The sequence below is a fragment of the Amblyomma maculatum genome, chromosome 8 (assembly GCF_055883805.1).
Source record: "Amblyomma maculatum isolate TAMU_Amacu chromosome 8, ASM5588380v1, whole genome shotgun sequence".
NCBI classification, from domain to species: Eukaryota; Metazoa; Arthropoda; class Arachnida; order Ixodida; family Ixodidae; genus Amblyomma; species Amblyomma maculatum.
In genome coordinates, this window is record NC_139351.1 from 103,095,871 (window position 1) to 103,118,834 (window position 22,964).

Here is a 22,964-nt window from a genome sequence, read left to right on the forward strand (position 1 = left end):
CTAAAGACAAGAACTAAGCTACCCTGCAAAATACCATTACGTAGGGAAAACAAGCGAAGGTACAGCGCGCCCTCTAAGCTACTATTCTTTTCGTTCGCTTCCTTGAATTTCGATGCGTGCGCTCGCTCACACCTTTCGTTTTCACGGCTAAGCAATTATCAGAGGGCGCGTAGCTGGCCACATGCTTCAACGATGATGTCACCCGTCCCTCAAGTTCACGTATTACTAACAACGCAACCAAAACGCAAGCAGCAGAGTTATTCAAGCAAACGCCACATGCACACTCGTAAAATGCTTCAGCATGCTGGGAGGTCGCAGAGACCAAATAGAACGGAGAAAACGAAGACAGGCAATCACTTACGGCGCACATAGTCGTACCGGCGTCCCTCGGGCCTTGATCAAGCCCGCGATGGAGAAAGAGAGAGCAACAGAGGGAGAGAGTCCATGCGGGCAGGGTTTAAAAGAGAAAGTTTTTTACATCACAACCGAATAAGTGAATGTCGCCGGCGTACACACCAACATAAAGCAGGAAGGAAGGCGGCTGTTGAATGAGGGGAGGGAGGGGGGGGGAGGAGGCGTATGGGCTGCAGGGGGTTGCTAACGAAGGATTGCGCAACTGAGTACTACACAGTGCTCTCGAAACGTTTGGGTAAGGGATGAAGAGGCATTATCTACTCGCTTTCTCAGCAGACTTCTTTCGAGAGTTCACAGGGCGACAAACAACGTCCAGCCTCTCGCCCTCTTCTCCCTCCCACTTCTCTCCTCCTTGGCCGACAACAGGCGATCCATCAAGTTACACGCGTCTGCAGCGCGAACAAAAGCTCGCTCGCTTGCTCGCTGGCGATCAACAAACGCGCCGACGCCAGTTCGCCTCCTCTGCTCGCCGAGTGAGCCTGTATGCGACAGCTCTTCGGCTTTTCGCACGGCCGCTGTGTGCTTCACAAAAGCGTGCAGCGCAGTGGGAGTCTGGCATCAAAACGCGTCGGCTTTAATCAAAGCTAGATAGTTTCACGGAAATTCACTGCTGTAAGTGCGGCTATCCATCAGCGGTCCTCAATTTTTGCTTTCACCTTGCTTGTTTTTTGCATGGATTATGAATTCATATGTTCTTGATTTTTTTTTTTGTGTCTGTGTGCTTGTTTGAAGCGTGCTTGCGTTTATAATATTTCGAGCCAAATCAAGCTTTTTTATCCAATGCGATTCAATTTATGGGGTTAGATTTCATTCTCCAACGTGCGCTTTGAATCTGATACATACTGTTCCGCTTGTACCTCCCGTTTATCGGTAGGTTTATCAGAGCATAGCGAACACTCAGCGGCATACCCAATGATGGTATACAATAAAATATCTCATTTCATCGGCTGCCCCAGTTTTCTTCAGTTAGTGAATTAACGGACACTGTCTCTTTCGGTGAGACTGCAGTGACTGTCTCATCCAAAGTGAGACAGTCGCACAAGGCCCTTATTTCTCTTACAACAACTAGTTCCCTGCGTTTCCAGCCAATGACGACTCGTTATAACGTTTTACCGGCTATTAAGAACTAGGCGATGGTTACGGCTGACGCCAAAGCCGCGGTGCATACCTTTAGAGAAACGAAATTTTATTTATTCTGGAGGAAGTATAGGAGAGGAAAGGGCAGACACCAAGCGCTCCGCTTCGTGCAATTCTCCGAAACGCACATGGCACATTTTGCCGTGACAGCCGTCAAATTGTTACTTCCTGCGAGACGGCGCAGTTATCGGGAATTTAGTAGAAGCGGAAAGGCACGAGCGCGGAGAATGGGCGTTTCCTTTATTATTTCCTCATCCTGAATCTCACGTTGCACGCAGCTCAGCGCAAGGCGTGTCTTATTTGACGCGAACAGGAATCACTGCCATCGCCTGCCACCCCCATACCCCACTTCGCACTCGCCCACCTTTTCCTCGCGGCGAATAGTGTCTATTATACGATTCGCTGGAAAGAAAATGCTCACGTCAGCGTTGAGCACCGCTGCTCAAGCGGCTTTTCTTTCAGTAGGCGTCAAACGGAGCCGCCGCTACAATCGAACTCTATATTGCGGACAAAGGAAGCCAAACAAGCAAAGGGCGAAGGAAATGCGGTGTGAGCTCGACACGCGCTGCGGTATAGGCAAGACAATAACTCGAGGTTGCATATTACATTGCGGGTGTGAGTCACTGTTTTGCTCCACGAAAATTGCTCGTATTTCCTGTGTGACGGTTTAGACGTTAGAGCAGTCGCTTAGGATATGTCACGTTCCCTTAGCATTTGTCTACTGCGGGAGTTCGACCAACACCCGCCAGTTTCACTTGCGAGGAGTGCTGCTTCCAGATATGGCCCAATTGATTGGAGAGGCACGCTGATTATATGAAATCTTTCATGAAAGCAAAAAGGACATTTATAGGCAAGCAACAACAGTAAGCTGTCGTTGATATTGTAAGCTTTCTCTGAAATTCTCACGCGATGCTATATGCCCAGTTGTTCCAAACATATATATTAACCTCACGTGTATACAAAATACAGATTGTATGAAGACCGGAAGTACTCACGGCACCTTAGCAATCACCAATTTGAAAATGATTTTTGACCTAAGCAACTTAAAACGTTCGAAACTGATTGAGAACGCCCGGTGAGGGACACCGTAGTGGATGGCTCCGGAATTCTCGACCATCTTAACGAATGCTAACATTGCAGGAGACGGGCGCCTTGCTTTTCGACTCCATCGACAAGCGGCCATTGCAGCCGAAATATGATGTTGCGTCCTTAGGGTGAGAATTGAGCCTCGAAACCACTTTATTATTTAGAGCATCGCCGAACGACACGACGAGAAACTCATTCTTCACCTCACTACTCTTGCAGGTTATTCCTTTTATCTCCACTCACTGGCACCCTACGCCTCTTCGCAGTGGCTCATACTTCTCGTACCCTCCGTTCATTTGTCACCGTAGCCCGACTTCCAGTTCTGCACCCCACTCCTCTTTCACACTGGTCCTTACCTTTCATATTCATATCGTCGATTTCATTCACATTCCATTCCTTGCATACTCGCGCTCACTTGACATTCAAGCTCTACTCATACTCGTACACACTATTCGTTTCTCTTACCAGTCCCCCCTCATCATCATCATCATCATCAGCCTGACTATACCCACTGCAGAGCGAAGGCCTCTCCCATATTTCTCCAATTAACCCGGTCCTGTGCGAGCCGCATCCACTTGACCCCTGCGAACTTCTTGACCTCATCCGCCCACCTATCTTTCTGCCGGCTCCTGCTACGCTTTCCTTGCCTTGGAATCCAGTTTGTTGCCCTAAGCGACCATCGGTTATCCTCTCTTTGGACCACATGTCCTGCCCATGCCCATTTCTTCTTCTTGATTTCCATTGGAATGTCAGTAACTTGAATGATTTCTCTGATCCACTCTGCACGCTTCCTATCTCTCAATGTTACCCCTACCATTTTTCGTTCCATAGCCCTCTGCGTTGCCCTCAACTTAAGTAGAACCCTCTTAGTTGGCTTCCAAGTTTCAGCCCCATAGGTGAGTACAGGTAAGATGCAAATGTTGTATACTTTCTTTTTGAGTTATACCGGTAAGCTGCTAGTCTTAATCTGCGAGTGCTTACCAAATGCGCTCCATCCCAATCTTATTCTTCTTGTTACTTCCTTTTCATGGTCTAGATCTGCAGTTACTACCTGTCCTAAATAGACATATTCGCCTACTATTTCCAGTGCTTCGCTACCTAACGTATGTCCCCCCTACTCTTATGCTATACCGCTCAAAGAAACCAAGCTAACCCCTAGCTTGCAGCGCCGTGTTGGTATACGCATGATGTAATCAAAAATGTGCCAGTACAGCAAATTAAGGGCCCTAAACATGCGATCTAAGGATGCACAGCTGGCATGTGAGAACCTTTCACAATTATCTCGTGCCTGTGGCCTCTTCAGAAGTGACAGTCCACCATACGTAAGTCCCTGCCGAACGTGAACCATCATAACCACACATTAGCCGTAAGCGACACAGTATGCGCCATTACATATACTGATTAGCCTCCAAGCGTGACGCCAGACGACAACGCAAAGCCGGCCGACGAGCTCTATAGTGCTATCGCACAACAGACCGCAGGCAATGCAGCTTACGAGCGAAATTAAATGAATTCTACTTTTTCCAGGACAAGAAGCCCTGAGGACACATAAGCTATATGAATTAATGGAAAAAGCAAAATGCATTCCAAAAGGTATCAGGGAAAAGTAGTGGTTTACACGGAGTTAGTGAGGCAGGGAGGAGAAGAAAGGGGCCTAAAAGAGTTGATGGGGTGAGGAGGGCGCAGCGCAAATATAGCCGATGCCACTGTGCTGTAGAGGATAAGCTGGGTGATGATGATGATGAGTCATCAAGAATCGGCATGCAGAGAGAGAGAGAGAGAGAGAGGGATGGCAGAGGAGCGAAGGCACGATCGCGCAGCCTGTACTCACATCGGTCTTGCTGGTCACACCGTTGAGGGCGTCGTAGGCACCCTTGCCGGTGGTGACCACCTCGGTGCGAGCATCCACACTGGTCGTGGAAGTGACGCTGGCCTCCTTGAGGGTGATGCCATCTTTGCTGCTCGTGCGGGAGCTGGCCACCACTCGCTTGTTCTTGGTGACCGAGGACTTTGTAACGCCCGCCTGCGGAAATGGTGCCCACGCGCGGTCGTCAGACGCAGAGCCGCACCAACACGGAAGTGCCGATGAAGACGCCGGATTTGAGAAAAAGGGGTCGATATAACAAGGCCAACGTTGCAACTGATTCTATTTCGTTTTTATTATTTTCGTTCAACGGCATGTCACTGAGCCAGCGCGGTACCCTCACCATCGCTAGGATCTGTCACTTGTCACTGTATAATGAAGGAATGGAGTCGAAGGATCGTTTATTTTACCGGTCCAGTTCTTTCACTCCAGCTTGATTTCATTGTTACTTCTTGCGCGTCGACTGGAAGATTGTGGCGTTACCGGGATCGCGGTATGGCGCATGCCGATGAAAGAAGGCTAAAAGGATAAGCGTGATATTAACGGATTTTTTTTCCTTTTTATAGCGTTTAACGTCTCGAAGCAACCCAGGTGTCGAAAGACGACGTAGTGGGGGCTCCTGAAATTTCGACCACCTGGGAATCTTTAACGTACACCGACATCGCACACTACACGAGCGCCTTGCTTTTCGAACCCACGTCCTATACCGTTAAGCTGTCGAGCAACCTAACTACTGAGCAACCGCGCCGGTTAAAAGGGTTCTGGGTGTAGATGCGTGACACTACAAGAATCAGCGCGAGGCGCTGCTGTCGGTGCCCGGCATGTACGCATGTGCGCTCTATATTTTCAGGAAAGGTGCACACTCCCCCGCCATTGCTGCCGGCCCTTGCTGCGCGATTCAGTTCACATCGTCGGAGTTGAAAATCTCCCTATGGTGGGACGAACTCACGACCTTATAGTGATGCAAAATAGTTGGTAAATTGACTATCGATAAGATCGATAGTTCTTTTGGACCTATCTAGAGCGTAAAAAGTTATCGACAGCAAGGTTATCAATAATTATGCAGTTGTTGGCCAGTGGAATTTCCAAAACATTTGCGATACGTGACTGATTTCATGGTTTTATGACGCTTAGGTCTCAGGGCGACTCGAGCTCTGAAGGAAATGTAGCGGGGTAGAGTGAGTGTGCACTGTTGATTTGATAGAATCGAAAGTATAATATAGTGCTATCGATAGCACCACAGAAAGTTTGAACTGCAGCTTTTTATCACTAGACCTCACCTCTTCAAACAGTAGGAAGTTTAGGATCGCTAAAGGGCCGCACGACTTACAAACAAATCCTTCGGTCTGCATGTGCGTGACAGGTGCTGTACCCCACCAGTGTTACAACAGCAAGTGGCACCGCAAGTGGCACCTTGCGCTCTGACAACACCGTCCAGTACTGTTTTTACGCACCTGCCACAGCTCTCGTTAACACAGTTCGGGACTATCAACAACAGTGCTGAACTGCATCTCAACAATAACGACTTTTTTTGCAGTTTTTTTTTTCAAGAGAAGTACTTTCTTTCCAAAAACTCGCCTCATTTAGACATTTAGAGCTTTCTTTTAAATTTTCGCAGCTACCGTCAGACAAGGAGAAAAAAAAACAATCATATTTATAGCAACAAGAAATTAATGCACATTCACAGCAATGATTGGTTGTTTAACAACTTGTATGCATAGTTTGCATAGCAGCATCAGCCTTTTTTTTTATTATTCAGCAGAGACAACTAAGGCCAAACTCCTTCTCGTACTTCATAAGCAGCACTCATTAAACAACATAAATTTATGTGAATACAAGTCATTGCGTCGAGGGTGAAAAGTGCTTGGGCCACACAGTGTTAACGACGATGCACATGCAGTAGCGCAGTCACGCATCGCCGGAGTAAGCAAGCTGCGTCAAACACGCGCAGACGCAAGACCAAAACAACTGGACTTACAGGCGTATACTGAAACTCATCTTCACTGCTCTCAAGCTCTGGCGAGTCAGCCACCTCGGCGGTGTCAGTGGGTGAGAAAGCCAAAACGGGGGTCGTGCAAAGGTTGTTAGGGCTACACACGGGGTCAAATGTCTCTTCTTGGAGTTCGCAAGGCGAAGACACTTCGTCGTGAGGGCCCTTCGGACTCCTCAGTGCTGCGTCCTGAAGGTGCAGTGGGCTGGCGCAAGCCACTGTCTCCACGCTCGTCGTTCTCGACGACGTGTCCATGTCAGAGCTCATGGCCGAGGACGTCTCTCTAGAGACCTCGGGCACGGGGCTGGTGAAACTATCGTCCACGTTGCAAGCCGAGTCCTCTTCATCTTCCGGAGTGCTGACGAAGTATTCCGAGCACTGGCCATCCTGCGGTACGTCGGCTTCTCCTCCTACAAAGCTGGCGACCTCCTGGACTGCACTGCCGCCGCCCTCGTCATTCTCTTCTTCCTCGGGGATAGCCGCCGGTCGGCTTTCGCCTTCTTCTGGCGTGGTGACCTGGTAAGCAACGCTCTCCGGTATCGGCTGCGTACCTGCTCCCGCTTCACCATTGACTCGCGCACCAGGACTGCCCAGGACATCACTAAGTGGTGAAGTAGAGAGGTCGACGATCTCTATTGGACTCCCATCGCTGCATCTCGCTTCTGCCGGCGGTGTCAGTGAGTCCTCGTCCACACCGTCTTCCGGAAGATTGGCAACCACAGGAGAGCCGACCGCGTCCTCTTGAAGTCCAGGGAGGCTTCCGGATGTTCCATTCAGCGGGCTTGAGCTCTCCTGGTTCAGACTGGACGACGACTCGGACGCGTCGACGGAGAGGTCGACTTCCCGCGAGTCCTCCTCTGACTTGGGGTCGGTGAGATCAAGTTCGTCCTCGTCTTCCTCGAGTATGTAAGCCCGGTGCCCGCCCGGAGAGGTCGTCACAGTCACCCCAACCAGAAGGTCCGGCCTCTGGTCCCTGCTGTCGTCGTGGCTGCCATCCAACGCAGTGCCTCTTCGTTCTTCGTCTGCCATTTCGTCGCGCGACGACGCAGCATGAGACGACGACGTCGGCTGGATGTTAGCCTGCAGCTCCTGCAGGGAGTCTAGGTCCAGTAGGTAGGACTTTGGATTGTATTTGTAGTTAGTATCGTTAGCGATTTCGGGGGGTACGTTAGCAAAGGGAGGGTCCTCGGGGGACGAGTCGACAAGGTCGACGGGAGCTTTGGTCTCGGTCGGGGAGGACAGCTGGAAACTCATGGGGTCAAAGTCAAGCGTCAGCGGCTCATCCAGCAAGATGCCATTCACTGGAGACTGCGGGTTACTCACAGAATCGGCCACGTCTGACATGGTCACCTGAAAAGATAGAAAAGCGAACACGCCATTAGTACGATGCATTTATACATACAAGGAACGATAATAACGCGGCAGAAAATGAGCAGAGCGGTTCTACTTCGAAATTGATGCAGTTGCAAAGATCAAACGTCCAAGAGAACGTTTATCAGCATCTAGCGGTGGATGCATATTGTATGCAGACTACAACAGCACGTATACTAAGAAATTTAAAAAAAGAAAAATGAACTCTTTCGAAGGCTCAAATCGAACACTGTGACACTGGCCGAATATCGTTAGCGGAAACTGTGCACTGAACATATACACGGTGCCACACCTTTTACATCGGCAAGGCATTTTGGTTGTTTGCGGTGCGAACTACAAGACATCTCTCAGGTCGTATTCTGGTAACACGGCAAGGACGGGACATTTCGTCAGCATATGAACACAGCAGAAGGCAAATAATTGTCATCAACGTCACCCATAATGGCCGTACGAATAGAAGCACGGTACCATAAGCGACGAAAGAAGAAAATACGGCAGCGAAAGCCATCCGGCGCTGTCGAGTTCGCGTCCTAGCCTTGAGAAGAATCAGGACACCAATTAACCGCGACCCTCAGGATATATGCGTCTCGAGCCGCGGAAGAAAGGCATTCAGTGTTCCCCTACTTCACTAACACACGCACAAACGCAGAGTCCGACGAAGTGCAGTAACAGCGTACGAAGGCTCTTCCAAGACAAAAGGCTCAATTCTCTACCGGGCTCGGAGAAGAAAGCACGGAGACCCCGGTATACGAAAGAAGCACGTTGCCCATCGGTTGGCAAGAGAGAGGGGCGAAAGACCGCGAAAGAGGAAATCGCTGCCAAGACGAACCTCGAGACGAGGAGGAGGATAAGAAGGGATGAAGGTGAGCTTGCGCCCTCGAGACCTCTCCCCCACTGGCATCCCCCCTACACGCTCCAGCCGCGAGGATAAAATTAGAGCGCCCCGCCCAAGACGAACCTCAGAGCGCGCCAAGCGCCTCTTGGCGGTGAGGCTTCCGAAGCCCGCCAATTTCCTTCAGCTCTTTCGTTATTGAGGCACGTTTTTCCACCCTTGTTGGCTTCGTATCCATCTTCTTCTGACTTATTGGACGAGAAGCGTAGCGTGGACGTCACGAACGACGTGCGTTTTGACGCGCTCTTCTACTACGGCGCTTTTTTAGCCCGCCGCAGGCACTTCACGCTAAGCGTCGGGCGGGTGTTATAACAGTATTTATGGATGTGTGACGCTGCCTTATGAACAGATGATTGAGGCCCGTTTCTACGTCATCCCAGCAACCAGAGCTAATTATGGCTTTCAATACAAAACGTTGCTGCCGCCAGCGGTTTCGACACGCGTTCGTTTTGTGCCGGAAGTGTAAACGATGACGCGCGGCTAAAACGGAAGCGCAACTGTAGGTTGCTGCGCTGCGAGGTCGGCCGGGAGGCGCTGTTACCAGAATGAAACAGTTATTCACTTCGTGACACAACAGTAACCTTCCTGGCGCTGGAGCATTTGTCACCCGCTTGCTCCTGGTTTAGCAATAAAGTGTTGCAGACCTAGGCCTTAACTGCGCGGCAAAATTGGGACGCTACAATACCGAAGAAACAAGCTTTTTTCTGCTGAAAGACGAAAAGATGCCGTCTTCCGTGCCATAAAGAAAGAAGAGAGATAATATATCGAGTTTGAAAGAGAAGACAGATAAGATATCAAACTTGTATCTATCTCCTCTGTGTGGAAGTGATAGAGCTAGGTGTTATTGCACCGACGCCCACACCTTCTTTGAAGCTCCCGCTAACCACGTGATCACCGGTGGCAGTTCATCGGACACACACTTGTCACTCTGCAGAGCTCTTTCGTGCGCTCCCATTCGCTCGCCAACTTGTCTTTGTGCTCGTTTTCACGTATCGATTACACCTTCATCTGAGACACGATTAGATCAACGACACTGTTTCAAAACGACGCGAAGTGGCGAGATGAGGCAGGATTGTTCTAGCAGGACTGCTGGTATAGTGAACTAGAATATATAACCACTGATTACGTCGCCACTCCTTCTGCAGGATGCTTTAAGGCGCACCACCCGCTTCTCAAGTCCGCTCTCCTGTAAGCTTTGTTCGACGGTTAAGATTGGCTTGGTTAAGAATACTGCTGACAGGCAAACCGAGGCTAGACGTTTCGTATATGACGTCGGTACGCCCTTTATGCGACTCCGTCAAGCAGCAATATATAGAAAAGATATTTAAGACAACATAAAGGCGAAGACTGCACAAATAGGTGTCCACGGACTCATAAAACGAGGAGGGTAGGTGAGGGGGAAGCGGAAAGCTCACGAAGCAACGTATATGTAAGAATCAGTAGTATATTTCTTACAGCGTTAGTAATTATTTAGGAAGCCACTTATCTCTTCAATTTCTACCATATTTGTTTTGCCTGGAGGTGTAGCCGACACATTTGCCCGTACTGGCGATCTGGATGGGCGCCTTAATGCGCCCGGACGAGAGAGAGAGAGAGAGAACTTTTATTCATTAACCTTGGTCCGTATCGTCGGTACAAGCCGATTAGTTGGGACCTATATAGCCTAACGCGTGAAAGATATGGACAACGACATTTGCTTTGAGATTAGCGTCGATCTCTCAGGCAACTTTCTCTCCCCCCCCCCCCCCCTAATTTCTCTAAGCTTGTCATAAATTGAAGGTTTGTGGTTAATGAACTTTGCTTGCTGCTTTGTTCTCCTTGCAAGGCCTATCGGTCCACTTCACTGCAATGCTGTCAGCACAAAATAGCGCCAGCTCGAGTTTTCCGCGAGTAGAAAAACGACACTTGTTTCTCACAAATGAAATTTTAGCCCTACATCACGCGTTGTCTGCCTTCTGACCTTCTACCTGCATACCATTAACCGGCCTGTGGAAGGACTCCACCCAGCACTTTATGAGCTATCCACTTGTGTCACTTCGGAATACGCGGCAGTATAATACGAAAACCAAAAAGAACAGCGATGCAAGAGCCGGTTTCATCGTTTTCTTTTTCTACTGTGCGGCTGTTTATGTGCTGCGGAAGTTTATGTGGCACGCAGAACCGGCAAGAAAAGAAAACAATGACAGGGCCACATGATCCCTGTAGCACCAGGCACGCCTCTGAACACGCGCTATACCGTGCCGCTTGCTGCATATATTACGCGCCCAGGTTAAGATAGCTTCCCGTAATTCGAGTTTACGGCCACCCCTTGTGCGTGTCTACTGCCAGTAGATCCGTGCATCGAAGGTAAAAACAGTGAGCAGTTCAGTGAGGAGGCAGACTCCAAAAAATGGGGAGAATTTTGGTTACAAATCTAATATCGTGCGGGAGCAGAGTTGCACGAACTCTCGAGTGGCTATGGGCCTGGTATGCTGCTGTTTCAGATGCACATGTGGCGCCATCTGTGAGCCGACGAGTGAAATGGCGGAGCTAAAGCTTCCGCCTCAGTGACTCCGTGGCTCAGAAGCTTCTCTACCGAACCCGTGTCCGCATTCGAATATGACCGGTTCAATAAATCCGCTACTATCTCAAAGTCTCAAAGCAACTCAGGCTATGAGAGACGCCGCAGTGAAGGACTCCGGAAATTTCGACCACTTGAGGTTCTTTAACGTGCACTGACATCGATGGTTAAGATAGGTTCCCGTAATTCAGTCTTGCTGCTATCGAAGTGTATAGTTTCGGTATTCATATTCCCTGAAGAAGTTCCCGTAATGAAATATCGTCAACACGGTGTATTTAGGGCTTACTTTTCTGCGATAACAGGTATAGGTGTCGGAAGCAGCCTCTGAATCATCTCGTGTTGAGGATAGAGACATACGTTCTCTGCGTTAATTAACATGTTAATCATGGTAAACGAAAACAGACATTTTCGGAAACGTGAACCCTGTTATCACGTGACCAAGGTAGCCCAATCTCGGGCTATGTAGGTTGGGAATTAGGCTGGTTATAGACAGTGACCGCTCTGGAGAACGGGTATATCCTCCAGATAATTGCGCTACATATGGCAATGTGGTGATGGAGGAGGAATTCATGCGGGCGCGCGCTGTGTCAGCGATGCAGAAATTGCTAACTCTTTCTCTCAGCTGTTGAAGTCTGGCAACTCTTTCTTCTTGTACCCCTTTCTTGCTTCGAAGTTCGAACGCGTATGAACCGAATCACTTTAATACCCAGTGTCCGGAATACCGCCATCCTATACCGAAATAGCGCTGTAACGAAGCCCCGCCATAGCGTAGCCACTGCCGCCTACTGAAGCGGCAGTGATTATATAACATGGGTGATTATAAGTCTTGTAACGTTCGCATTCCGACTGACTACTAGAACGACAAGAACGCGGGGATTGCAAACAGGCACGGGGGAGAACAAGACTGATAGAGAACGAATTGCCGGGACTTGATCTCCTCCATCTAGGTGGAATCCGTTACGACGGTTTTGGCCGGCGCAGAACACGGTGAGCCAAAATGAAGCTGCCCAAGCGGCCGGACTGAAACAACCCGCGCGCACTCACGTTTCCACGCGCATATTTTGGCGCGCAACTTCTCCCGCGACTCCCATCGGCGTTGCACGGAAATTGGCGGCGGCGGCAGAACCAGAGCGCAGCAAACGCTGCCCGGAACGTGCGAGAACTGACGACCGACATTTCCCGCCGCGCCCGACACGCCGCGTCCAGGGGGGGCGATGGAAAAAAAAAAAATGTCCGAAACTGTTTCCGCGGCTACGAGAGCCACTGACACGAAACGACTGCACGCGAAATTTCGTGGCTCTACATCTATCTCCCTTTCTCTCCATATGCCCGCCCGGAAACTTATATGGCCGGATTAACTCAGCGCAAAGAAGAAGCGCGCCTGACAGTTCGTGCCACTTGTGTAGACGAGGGGCTACATCGCACGCATCGTTACACTTCCTTGCCGGGCGTCTTTTGAAGGACTTGTTATTACCGGGCGTGGCACGTAGTTGGCGGAAAGGGGGGGTGTAATATGGTTCCGTCCTACGAGGTAGGCTGCAATCTCGCCATATCCCACGGCACGCTGAACGATGCATGGATGCAAAGGCGGCGATTTCAGCGAGCGGGAAACGGTCGCTCCAGGGTATACGCACGAACACCTCGGAAAAACGCCGATCATTCCTGAAAAGTTCGCCCAGTCTTAGCGGGGAAACAAGGGCCAGTAGGGAAGGATGAAACACTTGGCATCTGGAGAGGCAGTCACGCGATGTGTGTGTGTGTGTGTGTGTGTGTGTGTGTGTGTGTGTGTGTGTGTGTGTGTGTGTGTGTGTGTGTGTGTGTGTGTGTGTGTGTGTGTGTGTGTGTGCGCGTGTGCGTGTGCGTGCGTGTGTGTGTGTGTGTGTGTGTGTGTGTGTGTGTGTGTGTGTGTGTGTGTGTGTGTGTGTGTGTGTGTGTGTGTGTGTGTGTGTGTGTGTGTGTGTGTGTGTGTGTGTGTGTGTGCGTGCGTGTGTGTGTGTGTGTGTGTGTGTGTGTGTGTGTGTGTGTGTGTGTGTGTGTGTGTGTGTGAAGGCGAAGCTGTATTAAAAACCGACCGGCAGCGAAGAGTGGCAGAACTTGTCAGGCGGTGTACTGTAAAATACAACGCTTTGTATAAGTCGCATGCTTGCGGCTGCAGAATTGAGAGCTATAGCCTCTTGCTTTTATTAAGGCGAAAACCTTTAATGGCTCATGCTGTCGTGGACAACGCGTGTCCCGCTTTTGCGGCGTTCTGATTGGCCAAAGCGGGATGCGTCCCTGCATCTGCAATGCCACACATGAACGCGCCCGCCACGGAACGCCACCCGACAGGAGCGATGGTGTACTGTCCAAACTCACACTTGCCGGAGAAAGTGTGATAGATACTGCGCCTTTGTAACAGGCGCAGATAGACCGCTGTAAACCAATTATATGCAGCACTGCAACGAATGCCGACAAGAGGCTAACGATGGGAGGCAAATTACAGGATAGGAAGGGTACGCTTTCAGAGATCCTTCGTCGATCCACTTAAGGGTCGCAGCAAGAGGACAGGTGGATGCCATATATTTTGACTTAGGCAAAGATTTAGACCTTGTCAATCATGATCTGCTATTGTGCAAAATGCGACAATACGGATTCTCACCTTCTCTGTGTGAATGGTTTGCAAATTATCTTTGCGACCACTTAAATATTGTCAATTATACGGGAGATGCTTCTTATCTGCTTATCCTGCTAAAATTGGTGTACCGCAGGACATCTATCGCATTTACTTCTCAAATGTTCATTAATGACGTTGTGGACTGCGTCCGATATTGTGACATACTACAGCTTGCTGATTACCTAAAGATCTTCGCTTAGTGGACGCAACAATAGACTGTAACTAGTTACAGAAATATCTCCAATCAACATGCAAATGGTGCACGCGAAACGCTCTAATGCTCAACTACAACAAAACGGTAGCTATTTCCTTCAATAGAAGAAATAAGCCAATAGTGTATAACTATAGCGTAGATGGCAATCTTGTACGTCGTGTTGATGTCCGTGACTTTGGAATATACATGGATTCCCAGTTGACATTTAACGCCCAGGTTAACAACACTCGAGTTTCCGGTCTTTAGGCATCATTATACGTGCTGCACGGAATTTCAGGTCTAAACACTGTCTTCTTCTAATACAAATCGCTTGTCTTGTCAAGACTGAATTTTTTTGCAGTGCAGTCTGGAACTATTTCACAATCACGCTATGTGCCGCAATTGAACGTTTACAAAAGCGCTTTATCGAATTCTTTATTATCGACATTTAGGTCGGCAATACTACTTTGACTACAGCCGCCCGTTGTGGTCTCTAAAGTTTGTTTCACTTTCTACACGAAGCGAGTTACGTGACGCTCTCTTCTAGCCTATATGTTTGCATAGTGCATTTCATTGTCCCACGCTGAAAACCGCGCTCTATTTGAATGTGCCCAGACCAAACGCCCGAAGTAGTCGGCCATTCTAGATAGCCGGCGCAAACAGCATATGACCAATGATGTGCATTCAGCACGTGTTTAATAAGTCTGCCATGAGTGAAAAACCGCTATGGACATTTTTATGAAAAACGGTTTTACACTGCGCAGTCTAGCCTCTATATTGTGTTAGCTTCTTTTATCCCCCCCCCCCCCCCCTTTTCTTTTTTTAGTTCTCTCCTCGCTGGACGGTGAAATAAGCTCATATACGCATGTCCCCATGTACCTTTTATTTTGACATGTGTGTAGAATGTGTAAGCTGATGTACACTTGACACATATATGTTTTATGTATCATAGTGCACCACTGTTCAGGCTGAACTGCTGTTTGTGGGAACTTAAAGTATTCAATAAAAAAATCTTGTCACGCACCCTTCCAATAGTAGTAAAAGTTGTTTATTTTCTGTTGTACGGTAGAATACGTGTCAAAATTCAGGGACTATTTTGCGATTCGGTGATATCTTAATTCTTTAGCTAAATCTATTCAAGCAGATTTTAAATATACTGATTTTCTCTTGTTCGCAAGAAGTGCAGATTTTAGAACTCTCCAATGACGGGATCATCGATGGCAAGAACGGCAGTTTTATTATCTATATTGGGAAACCGGCAAATTGAATCGGAAGGAAACGCGCAAGAGATTATACTCGTTAACCGTCGATCATCAGCCAGATAAAAAGACGTAGCTACTAATTAACTATCCCCTGTTACGGGAAGAAACTACCGTACGTCGTGTAACAAGTCAGAGTTAGTTCGGTACATCAGCCACGCAGCAAGCGCCGCGTCCTTTCTGTGCGTGCCCAAGGACTACCGAGGTCGCCATTTACTTTCCGCAGCGCAGCGCGCAAGCTTCGATGAAACCGTGAAGAGAAGGAGGGGAGGTTACACTGTTTTGGGTTGCACGCGTGCGAGGCGATCCTTGTCTGGCGTTTCTTGTCCGCTCTCTCGCTATTCGTCCTTCGGCCCATTGCACGCAAACTGTGGCAAAGTTTAGCGACCGAGCCTGAAATGGCCCCATGCAAACGATGTCTCGGTTTTTGTCCCAAGGCTCATCCCTGAAGAATCCTTACAGTGGCTTTACATAAGATAACACGGCGGCAGCGGTGGATGTGCGCTGGATGCGTGTGGTCGGAGCAGCCGTCGCTTGGAATACAAAATTTTGGTGAAGGCCGTACCAGCGATCAGACAGAAGAAAAAAAAAATAAAAAAATAAAATAAAATAGAGTGCGTCTAGTAGGCTAGTGGAATTTGCGCAAGTTTAAGCTGGAGCAGTATAGGCTTTTCTTTTTGAATTTGTAGCGGAACCCTACTGAAAAAAATTGTATGATGCAATAACCTCACATTTTCTCACATAATCTCACTCAAATCACTTAAGAAATCACATACAGGTCGCATATAATTGCACAAGATCTCATAGTTTCTTGTACGTTATCATAAATTATGAGAGAAATTTTGTGATAATGATGTGCACCGTATGAAAGTCTATGCGATTTGATGAGATTGTGTGAGATTATTGTCCCGTGGAACTTTTGGTTTTTCAGTAGGGAACAACGGTGCTTTTATTAAAATAATAGGTAAAAACTAAACCCGATAATGCATTGACCTAAACAGAAGAAAAAAAAAAGCACGTTGACGAAGTGAGGTGCGACGCCAATTCATAAATGCGAATGACAATTCAAAGATGTGTGGCGTCGGTTATCGCAAGCCTGCTACAATGAGACATACACATTTCCGCTGCTGCCACGACTGAAGCAGTACTTGCGAAGGTAGATACAGCAACCTAAAGCAAGGTAAGAAGCATCACAAGTTGCATAAAGGCGAGGAGATCACAGACAACATCTTCGAGAACGTACCACGGAGGCATGCTCGTAGATGCTCCAGGAGACTAAACGGTGCAACTCCGTCTCGGATGAGAAGGCCTTTCATATCGACGCACCACCGAAGAGAATTACACACATTCCTGTTTCGCGGCTGCAAGTCTTGCTCACGACAAAGCTCCAATCATGTCCATCTTTGCAAATACCTATCGGAAAATACGCCGGATTTCTATCGGATTGGAACAAACAAGTAGGCCGCGCAGCTGCGAATGAGCGTTCACAATAAACAAGAGTGCCTCCGGTCGGCCTGACGCTTCTGATCTGGCATTGTTTCAGCCCCCTGCCTGTGATATCTCAGCTCGCGTTATACATCACTCGTGTAAACTCAGCTCTTAGGCAGCGTTTAGTACGCTTCGTGTGCTTGCACCTAACTGGAAAAGGTTTTGATTTATGGTTTTGTTTGTGGGGTTTAACGTTCCAAAGCGACTCAGGCTATGAGAGACGCCTTAGTGGAGGACTCCAGAAATTTCGACCACCTGGGGTTCTTTAACGTGCACTGACATCGCACAGCACACGGGCGCCTTGCTTTTCGCCTCCATCGAAAAGCGGCCGTCGAGGCCGGGATTCGATCCCGCGTCCTTGGGGCACAGTAGTCGAGCGCCGTAACCACTGCCCCCCCCCCCCCCCCCCCCCCGTCGGCGTGCTAGCTGGAAAAGCAAGCCAGGCTATCTGCCCAGGTAACGCAAGGTCGCGGGGGCCGTTTAAATCGAGGCGACATGCAAAACAGCTCGTTTGCAGAGCGATGTCAATGCACATTGGTGAAACACAAAGTTGAAAATTTTCCGCAGACTTCAAATACGGAGCATCTTTCTCTGTTCTTTCCACCCTTCACGATACGAAAAGCTGAGTGCGCCTCCCCTTATAAAACGCTTGAAAATTGGCAGTGAGTTAAGGAAAGAGCGGTAACCGGCTGTCTCGCTTACCCCGCCGGGGTGGCGCAGTGGTTACGGCGCTCGACTACTGTGCCCAAGGACGCGGGATCGAATCCTGGCCTCGGCGGCCACCTTTCGGTGAAGGCGAAAAGCAAGGCGCCCGTGTGCTGTCCGATGTCAGTGCACGTTAAAGTACCCCAGGTAGTCAAAATTTCCGGAGTCCTCCACTTCGGCGTCTCTCATAGCCTGAGTCGCTTTGGGATGTTAAACCCCACAAGCAACAACGGCTGTCTCGCTTAGTCAACCACCAACTAGCCCGCCTTCGTCTGGTAGATGTGCTACACAAGGTGGAAACCAGTATATATACTGGGATTTGAGGGAACGAATGGACATCATAATCATCATCATCATCAGCCGGACTATACCCACTGCAGGGCGAAGGCCTCTCCCATATTTCTCCACTTAACCCGGTTCTGTGCTAGCTACATCCACCTGACCCCTGCGAACTTCTTAATCTCATCCGCCCACCTAACTTTCTGCCGCCCCCTGCTACGCTTTCCTTCCCTTGGAGTCCAGTTCTTTACCCTAAGCGACCATCGGTTATCCTCTCTTCACACTACATGTCTTCCCCACGCCCATTTCTTCTTCTTAATTTCCGCTAGAATGCCGGTATCTTGAGTTATTTCTCTCGCCCACTCTGTACGCTTCCTATCTCTTAACGAATGGGCAACATAGTTAACATTCTGTATTATTTCCAAACAACACCCGGGGTTCCTTCACGCGTGCACTGATGTGGCGCAAGCACGCGGGCGTCTTTCACGTTTCTCCACCATCGAGAGAAGAAATTGCGAAGCGCGCCGATCGACGAAGACGCGGGGAAAAGCGGCATTTGTACATACGTTGCTCCCGGTAGCTGCTTATAACGGATTAGGATTGCGCTCTGCACTCCACGAAACGCAATAGGAGGCGACTTCTGGGCAATATCAATCATGCAGTGTTCGTAGCACGCGCGTGCCCTCGCGCACTCGCGTGTGTGCGCAGCAAGTCAAGTGAAGAGAAACCTTGTGGTGAATATGCAACGAAACGTTGCAGCAGTTTGTCAAGCAGCTGGAAGGACGCTCCTTCGAAGGCCGACGGCCACTAATGGGACTGCGAACTCAGGCACGGCTGTTTACTTCACCACGCTCTCTGTTTCTTTTTTTCTACACAAATAGGGACAGACTGAATTCCTTCGAGACCCCAAGTGGTCAAGAATGGAAGGACAGAACGAAAACGTACTCGGACCGTTCAATTTTCTTTCGCATACAGGAATCAGTACAGAAAAAAAATTTATTTCTCTTACACTTCAGGGGAAAAGGGGCCCTATAGTGATGCAAAACTATAAACTGGTTTGGTTTGTTTTGTGGGGTTTACCATCCCAAAGCGACTCAGGCTACGAGAGACGCTGTAGTGGAGGACTCTGAAAATTTCGACCTGCTGGGGTTCTTTAACGTGCACTGACATCGCACAGCACACGGGCGCCTTGCTTTTCGCCTCCATCAAAAAGCGGCCACCGAGGCCGCTTTCCGATGGAGGCGAAAAACAAGGCGCCCGTGTGCTGTGCGATGTCAGTGCACGTTAAAGGAGGCCGGGATTCGATCCCGCATCCTTGGGAACAGTAGTCGAGCGCCGTAACCACTGCGCCACCCCGGCGGGGTCAAAACTAAAAACTGACTATCGACAGTACCGATAGTGTCTTTAAGTTATCGCATGCGTAAAAATACTACCAAGCACTATCGACAGTATTACTATCGGCAGTATTGTCGGTAGTACTATCAACACTACATATAATACAAACGATAGCGCTATGAATATTTATGCAGTTGTTGCCCAGCGATACTGCCGGAAAGGAAGCCGGCAGTATAAAGTCTAATACATGCCTAAGCTTGCAGTCAGCCACATCCAGCGAGAAAGTTACTCGAAACAGCATTTGGCATATTGACCACTTCTATTTAAGGAATCTTGAAGGGGGACGACGCCACCAAGCATAAAGCCGGTTAAAATTTATGGTAAGAAACTATGTATAAGCGTTTTTTAAAAATGCGGCCCGTTACGTGTTTTCATGTTTTTTGATTTACTGGGGGTAGCGTAGTCCAAATCGCCCGTATGCTGACATTAAAAAGTTCCGTACATGCGTACCTGACACAACGGTCGCTTCTACTACTTCGAGAGCTGAACTCCGATCAGCACGGATGTGGGCAACCATTCCCCGCTGAACTAATAATCACACCCGTTTTCGGCTCAGAAGAAGGCGCGCCAAGCGATGTTGCGTCTGCGGTTGCTATTGCCAGCACAACTATACATCCGCAACGCTAACACTTCCCCCAGTATTACTACACGTAACGGGGCATGTATGCGTCTGCTGAGCTAGGCGACGGGCTGACTGCGAGAACGCGAGTTCTGTTACAGTTACTACCACCTCCATACCACAGACTCGGCAAACCAAACTAACACTGCCCCCTTTATCTTTTACTATCAATAGTACTACCGACATTGCGTACTATATCAAAAGTACTATCGCAGTACTATCGAAAGCGATATCGACAGAACAATTGATAATCTTTTTTCCTACCACCGATAGCGACTTCACTATAGAAAGTTTTGTATCACTAAACATGAAGTTGCAAATTACGTCACACGTGTAAGGGGAAACTAATAGCTGATTCAGGTATCCGTTTAATATATACGAGCCGACGTTTTGGTCCCGTCAACAAGAAAACATGTCTTGAAAAAGCAAGTTTCTCATTAAATCAAAGTCTGCGCGACCAGAATAAGTCGCTATTCGCTCGGATTATTCCTTCCGCAAAGTTTTGACATCATTACCGCCTTTCTTTCCAAGGGCAACTTTATGCTATAAAAGAAAAAGTAGGTATTACACCAGAAAATCCCAACCTGAAGGGCGCGAAGGTTGTGGTGTCGTACATACGGAACACATTCGATGCCGTGGAACATTCTTAGACAAATCAAATCAGGAGCCAGGTTTCTGCCTGTTCGCTGTAGTTTTAGTGTCAAATCTGGAATGTTTGTTCTGCTGCTTAACGGCAGCTGAAGTATATATACCACAGATCGGCAGGTTAGAAAGCAAGCTGTAATGAAAGTTAAACTCTGCTCTTTTTTTTTTTCTTCGAGTACTTCCTCTAGCAGTTTCTAACTCACCTATAGTCTTCCATCTTGCATGATTTCTGCGTGTGCTCGAGTGAGGAAGTGTGTGCAGCTCTCAACCGCTTCCGGCGAGTAACAAGGTGTACGATATCAAAACAAAGCCACATCTAAAAACAACTTTATGCACCTTTTTTCTTATGCACACAGAGGACGTATAAAACAGAGCATTCAGTCCAGTTAAACAAACGACCCTTTTTTTTGTTTCTGCAATCTAAGTTCTAAATGCTAATGTTCGCCGAAAACAACAATTAGGTAAAAAAGACAATGAATTCTGCTCGAGAAATTAGACTAAATTTATCATCGGGTGAATTTTGACGTTACCCTTCATATTGACCTATAATATTATATAGTTCAATATTTTTCGCGATGGAACGAACACTTTCAACCGTAGCATGCGCAACAGCGAATGCCTTGCGACACGAGACAAGGCGGCTCGCACGTGCAAATGAAAGACTTGGCGACTGACGCAGCTTTATCAGATCAAGAAGAAAATAACGGACCAGATATGGCACCCGATAGTACTCTTTTTCTCGCCTCGATGGGACGCTCGTGACCCTCTGACAAAGCTTCATAGCACAGGTTATTAGCATTAAAGATGACGCAACGCCCATTGTTCCGTACAATGCGGGTCAAACAAGCATCGCTGTTTGCAAGCTCCGATGACCTGTTCGCAATGCTACCTCTGCCGACGCTATAGCTCATTGACGTCTCGATGCAGGCGGGGAGGGGGGGTCAAAGAGCTGCCGACCTCCAGCTGTGACACGGATGAGTGGAGACGCTGCCAGACGTCGTTGTAAATCGAATGTTCGCCGATACCGATCGACGAGCGAGCAGTGACAACGCGATCGTCCCCAGATCTCCGCGTCCTCTGAATAATGCAGATGGCAATTAAGGCTGGTTTCTTTTTCGTAAACAAACGCGGATGTGAGCAGAGTGGAGCGATTTCGAAAGGGATTTGATAAAGCGCTGTACTTTAACATAGATGCAGCTTTAGTGTGTGCAGCTAGCACAGAACCGGGTTAATTGGAGAAATATGGGAGAGGCCTTCGCCCTGTAGTGGGTATAGTCAGGCTGACGATGATGATGATGATGATGATTTACTTTAAAAGAAAGCAAAATGAAATAAATAGGTTCGCTTTCCTCTAAGAACACTTTCACCTCTCTCATCTTCTTGACGCCAGAATTTTCAATCTGGACTGGCTTTGGTACAAAAGACTGAACAGCGCTAAAAGGTGGGACAGAAGTGAAGGACACAGGCATATACTGGCCTGTCCTGCGTGTGGTGCTCTTCAGTCATTTCCGCAATATGCACCAATAATCTCCGCCTTGTTCTCAGAGGTAAGTAGACGTTTCATTATTATCTTTAGAAACTCTGGCCACATGATCGCGGCGAAGGTGCGGGTATGGGGCGATGTTGAAAGGCGGCAAAGGCTTGAAAAGTTCTCGTCATTGAAGTCAACATCCCGAAGTCGTTCTAAAGCAACTGAGCCTGTCAGTCCACCCTGTTTGTTATTTAAGACATCATTACAGCCACTAAGCATTTCTGACTGGCAACTAAAGCGGACTATTCCACCATGGAGCGCTCATACCTATAACAACCATATCGAAAACGACAGTATACTCACGTTTAGAAATCGCACTCTTACGTCCGCACGGCAGGTACATTTCCATCTTTGTAGCTTTTTATGTTTCTTTTTCCTTGGGTGTACCACCAGCGCACTCAGACGGCACAGGAGTCGCGAGGTGGTTGGGGAACACTACCTCACAAGCGTCTCTCCACGATTTGCTGGAAAACCGACGATAGACAACACATCCAATGTGTGCTCCCCTAGCGAGTGCGCGCACAGGAGTTAGGATTGTGAACGAGTATCGCTGGTAGACGGAAGAAAACGTCTGACCTTCTCCGCACCGGTTTGTTTGAAAAGAAATGCCGCAACGGCTCTTTTAAAGAGCGCCTTCGAAGCGCGTCATCCCTCACTGTCTCTAAAAGGAGCTCACGCCCAGAACAGCAAGCCGTAGCAAAGCTTTGAAAAAAACGCCGAGGTTAGTATGCTCCGTGAAGCGTGCACTGCCTTTGCGGTATCCGCTAGAACAACCGCGATGCTATCCATGCAATCGAACCGCAGTCGCTGGAGAGTAATGGGCGTAGCAGGGCCGTGAAATGACAGAAGCTGAAGGGTATCCTCAGGGAAAAAAAAAAAAAAG

The 22,964-nt window shown here is 48.5% G+C and overlaps 1 protein-coding gene across 10 annotated transcripts in view; it reads right to left on the reverse strand.

Annotated features, from left to right (window-relative positions):
* LOC146182053 (uncharacterized) overlaps positions 1-22,964 on the reverse strand; it is a 138,995-nt gene that overhangs the window by 93,804 nt on the left and 22,227 nt on the right. For 9 of the 10 annotated variants that reach the window (XM_084577050.1, XM_084577059.1, XM_084577057.1 and 6 more), the window contains 2 exons: positions 6,480-7,841; positions 4,469-4,660 (listed from right to left, as the gene is read on the reverse strand). In XM_084577050.1, coding sequence (XP_084433176.1) covers positions 4,469-4,660; positions 6,480-7,835 — 1,548 coding nt within the window. In that variant the 5' untranslated portion in view covers positions 7,836-7,841. Of the gene's footprint in view, positions 1-4,468; positions 4,661-6,479; positions 7,842-22,384; positions 22,404-22,964 lie in introns of those variants that run through there. The other variant, XM_084577060.1, reaches the window with a different exon arrangement.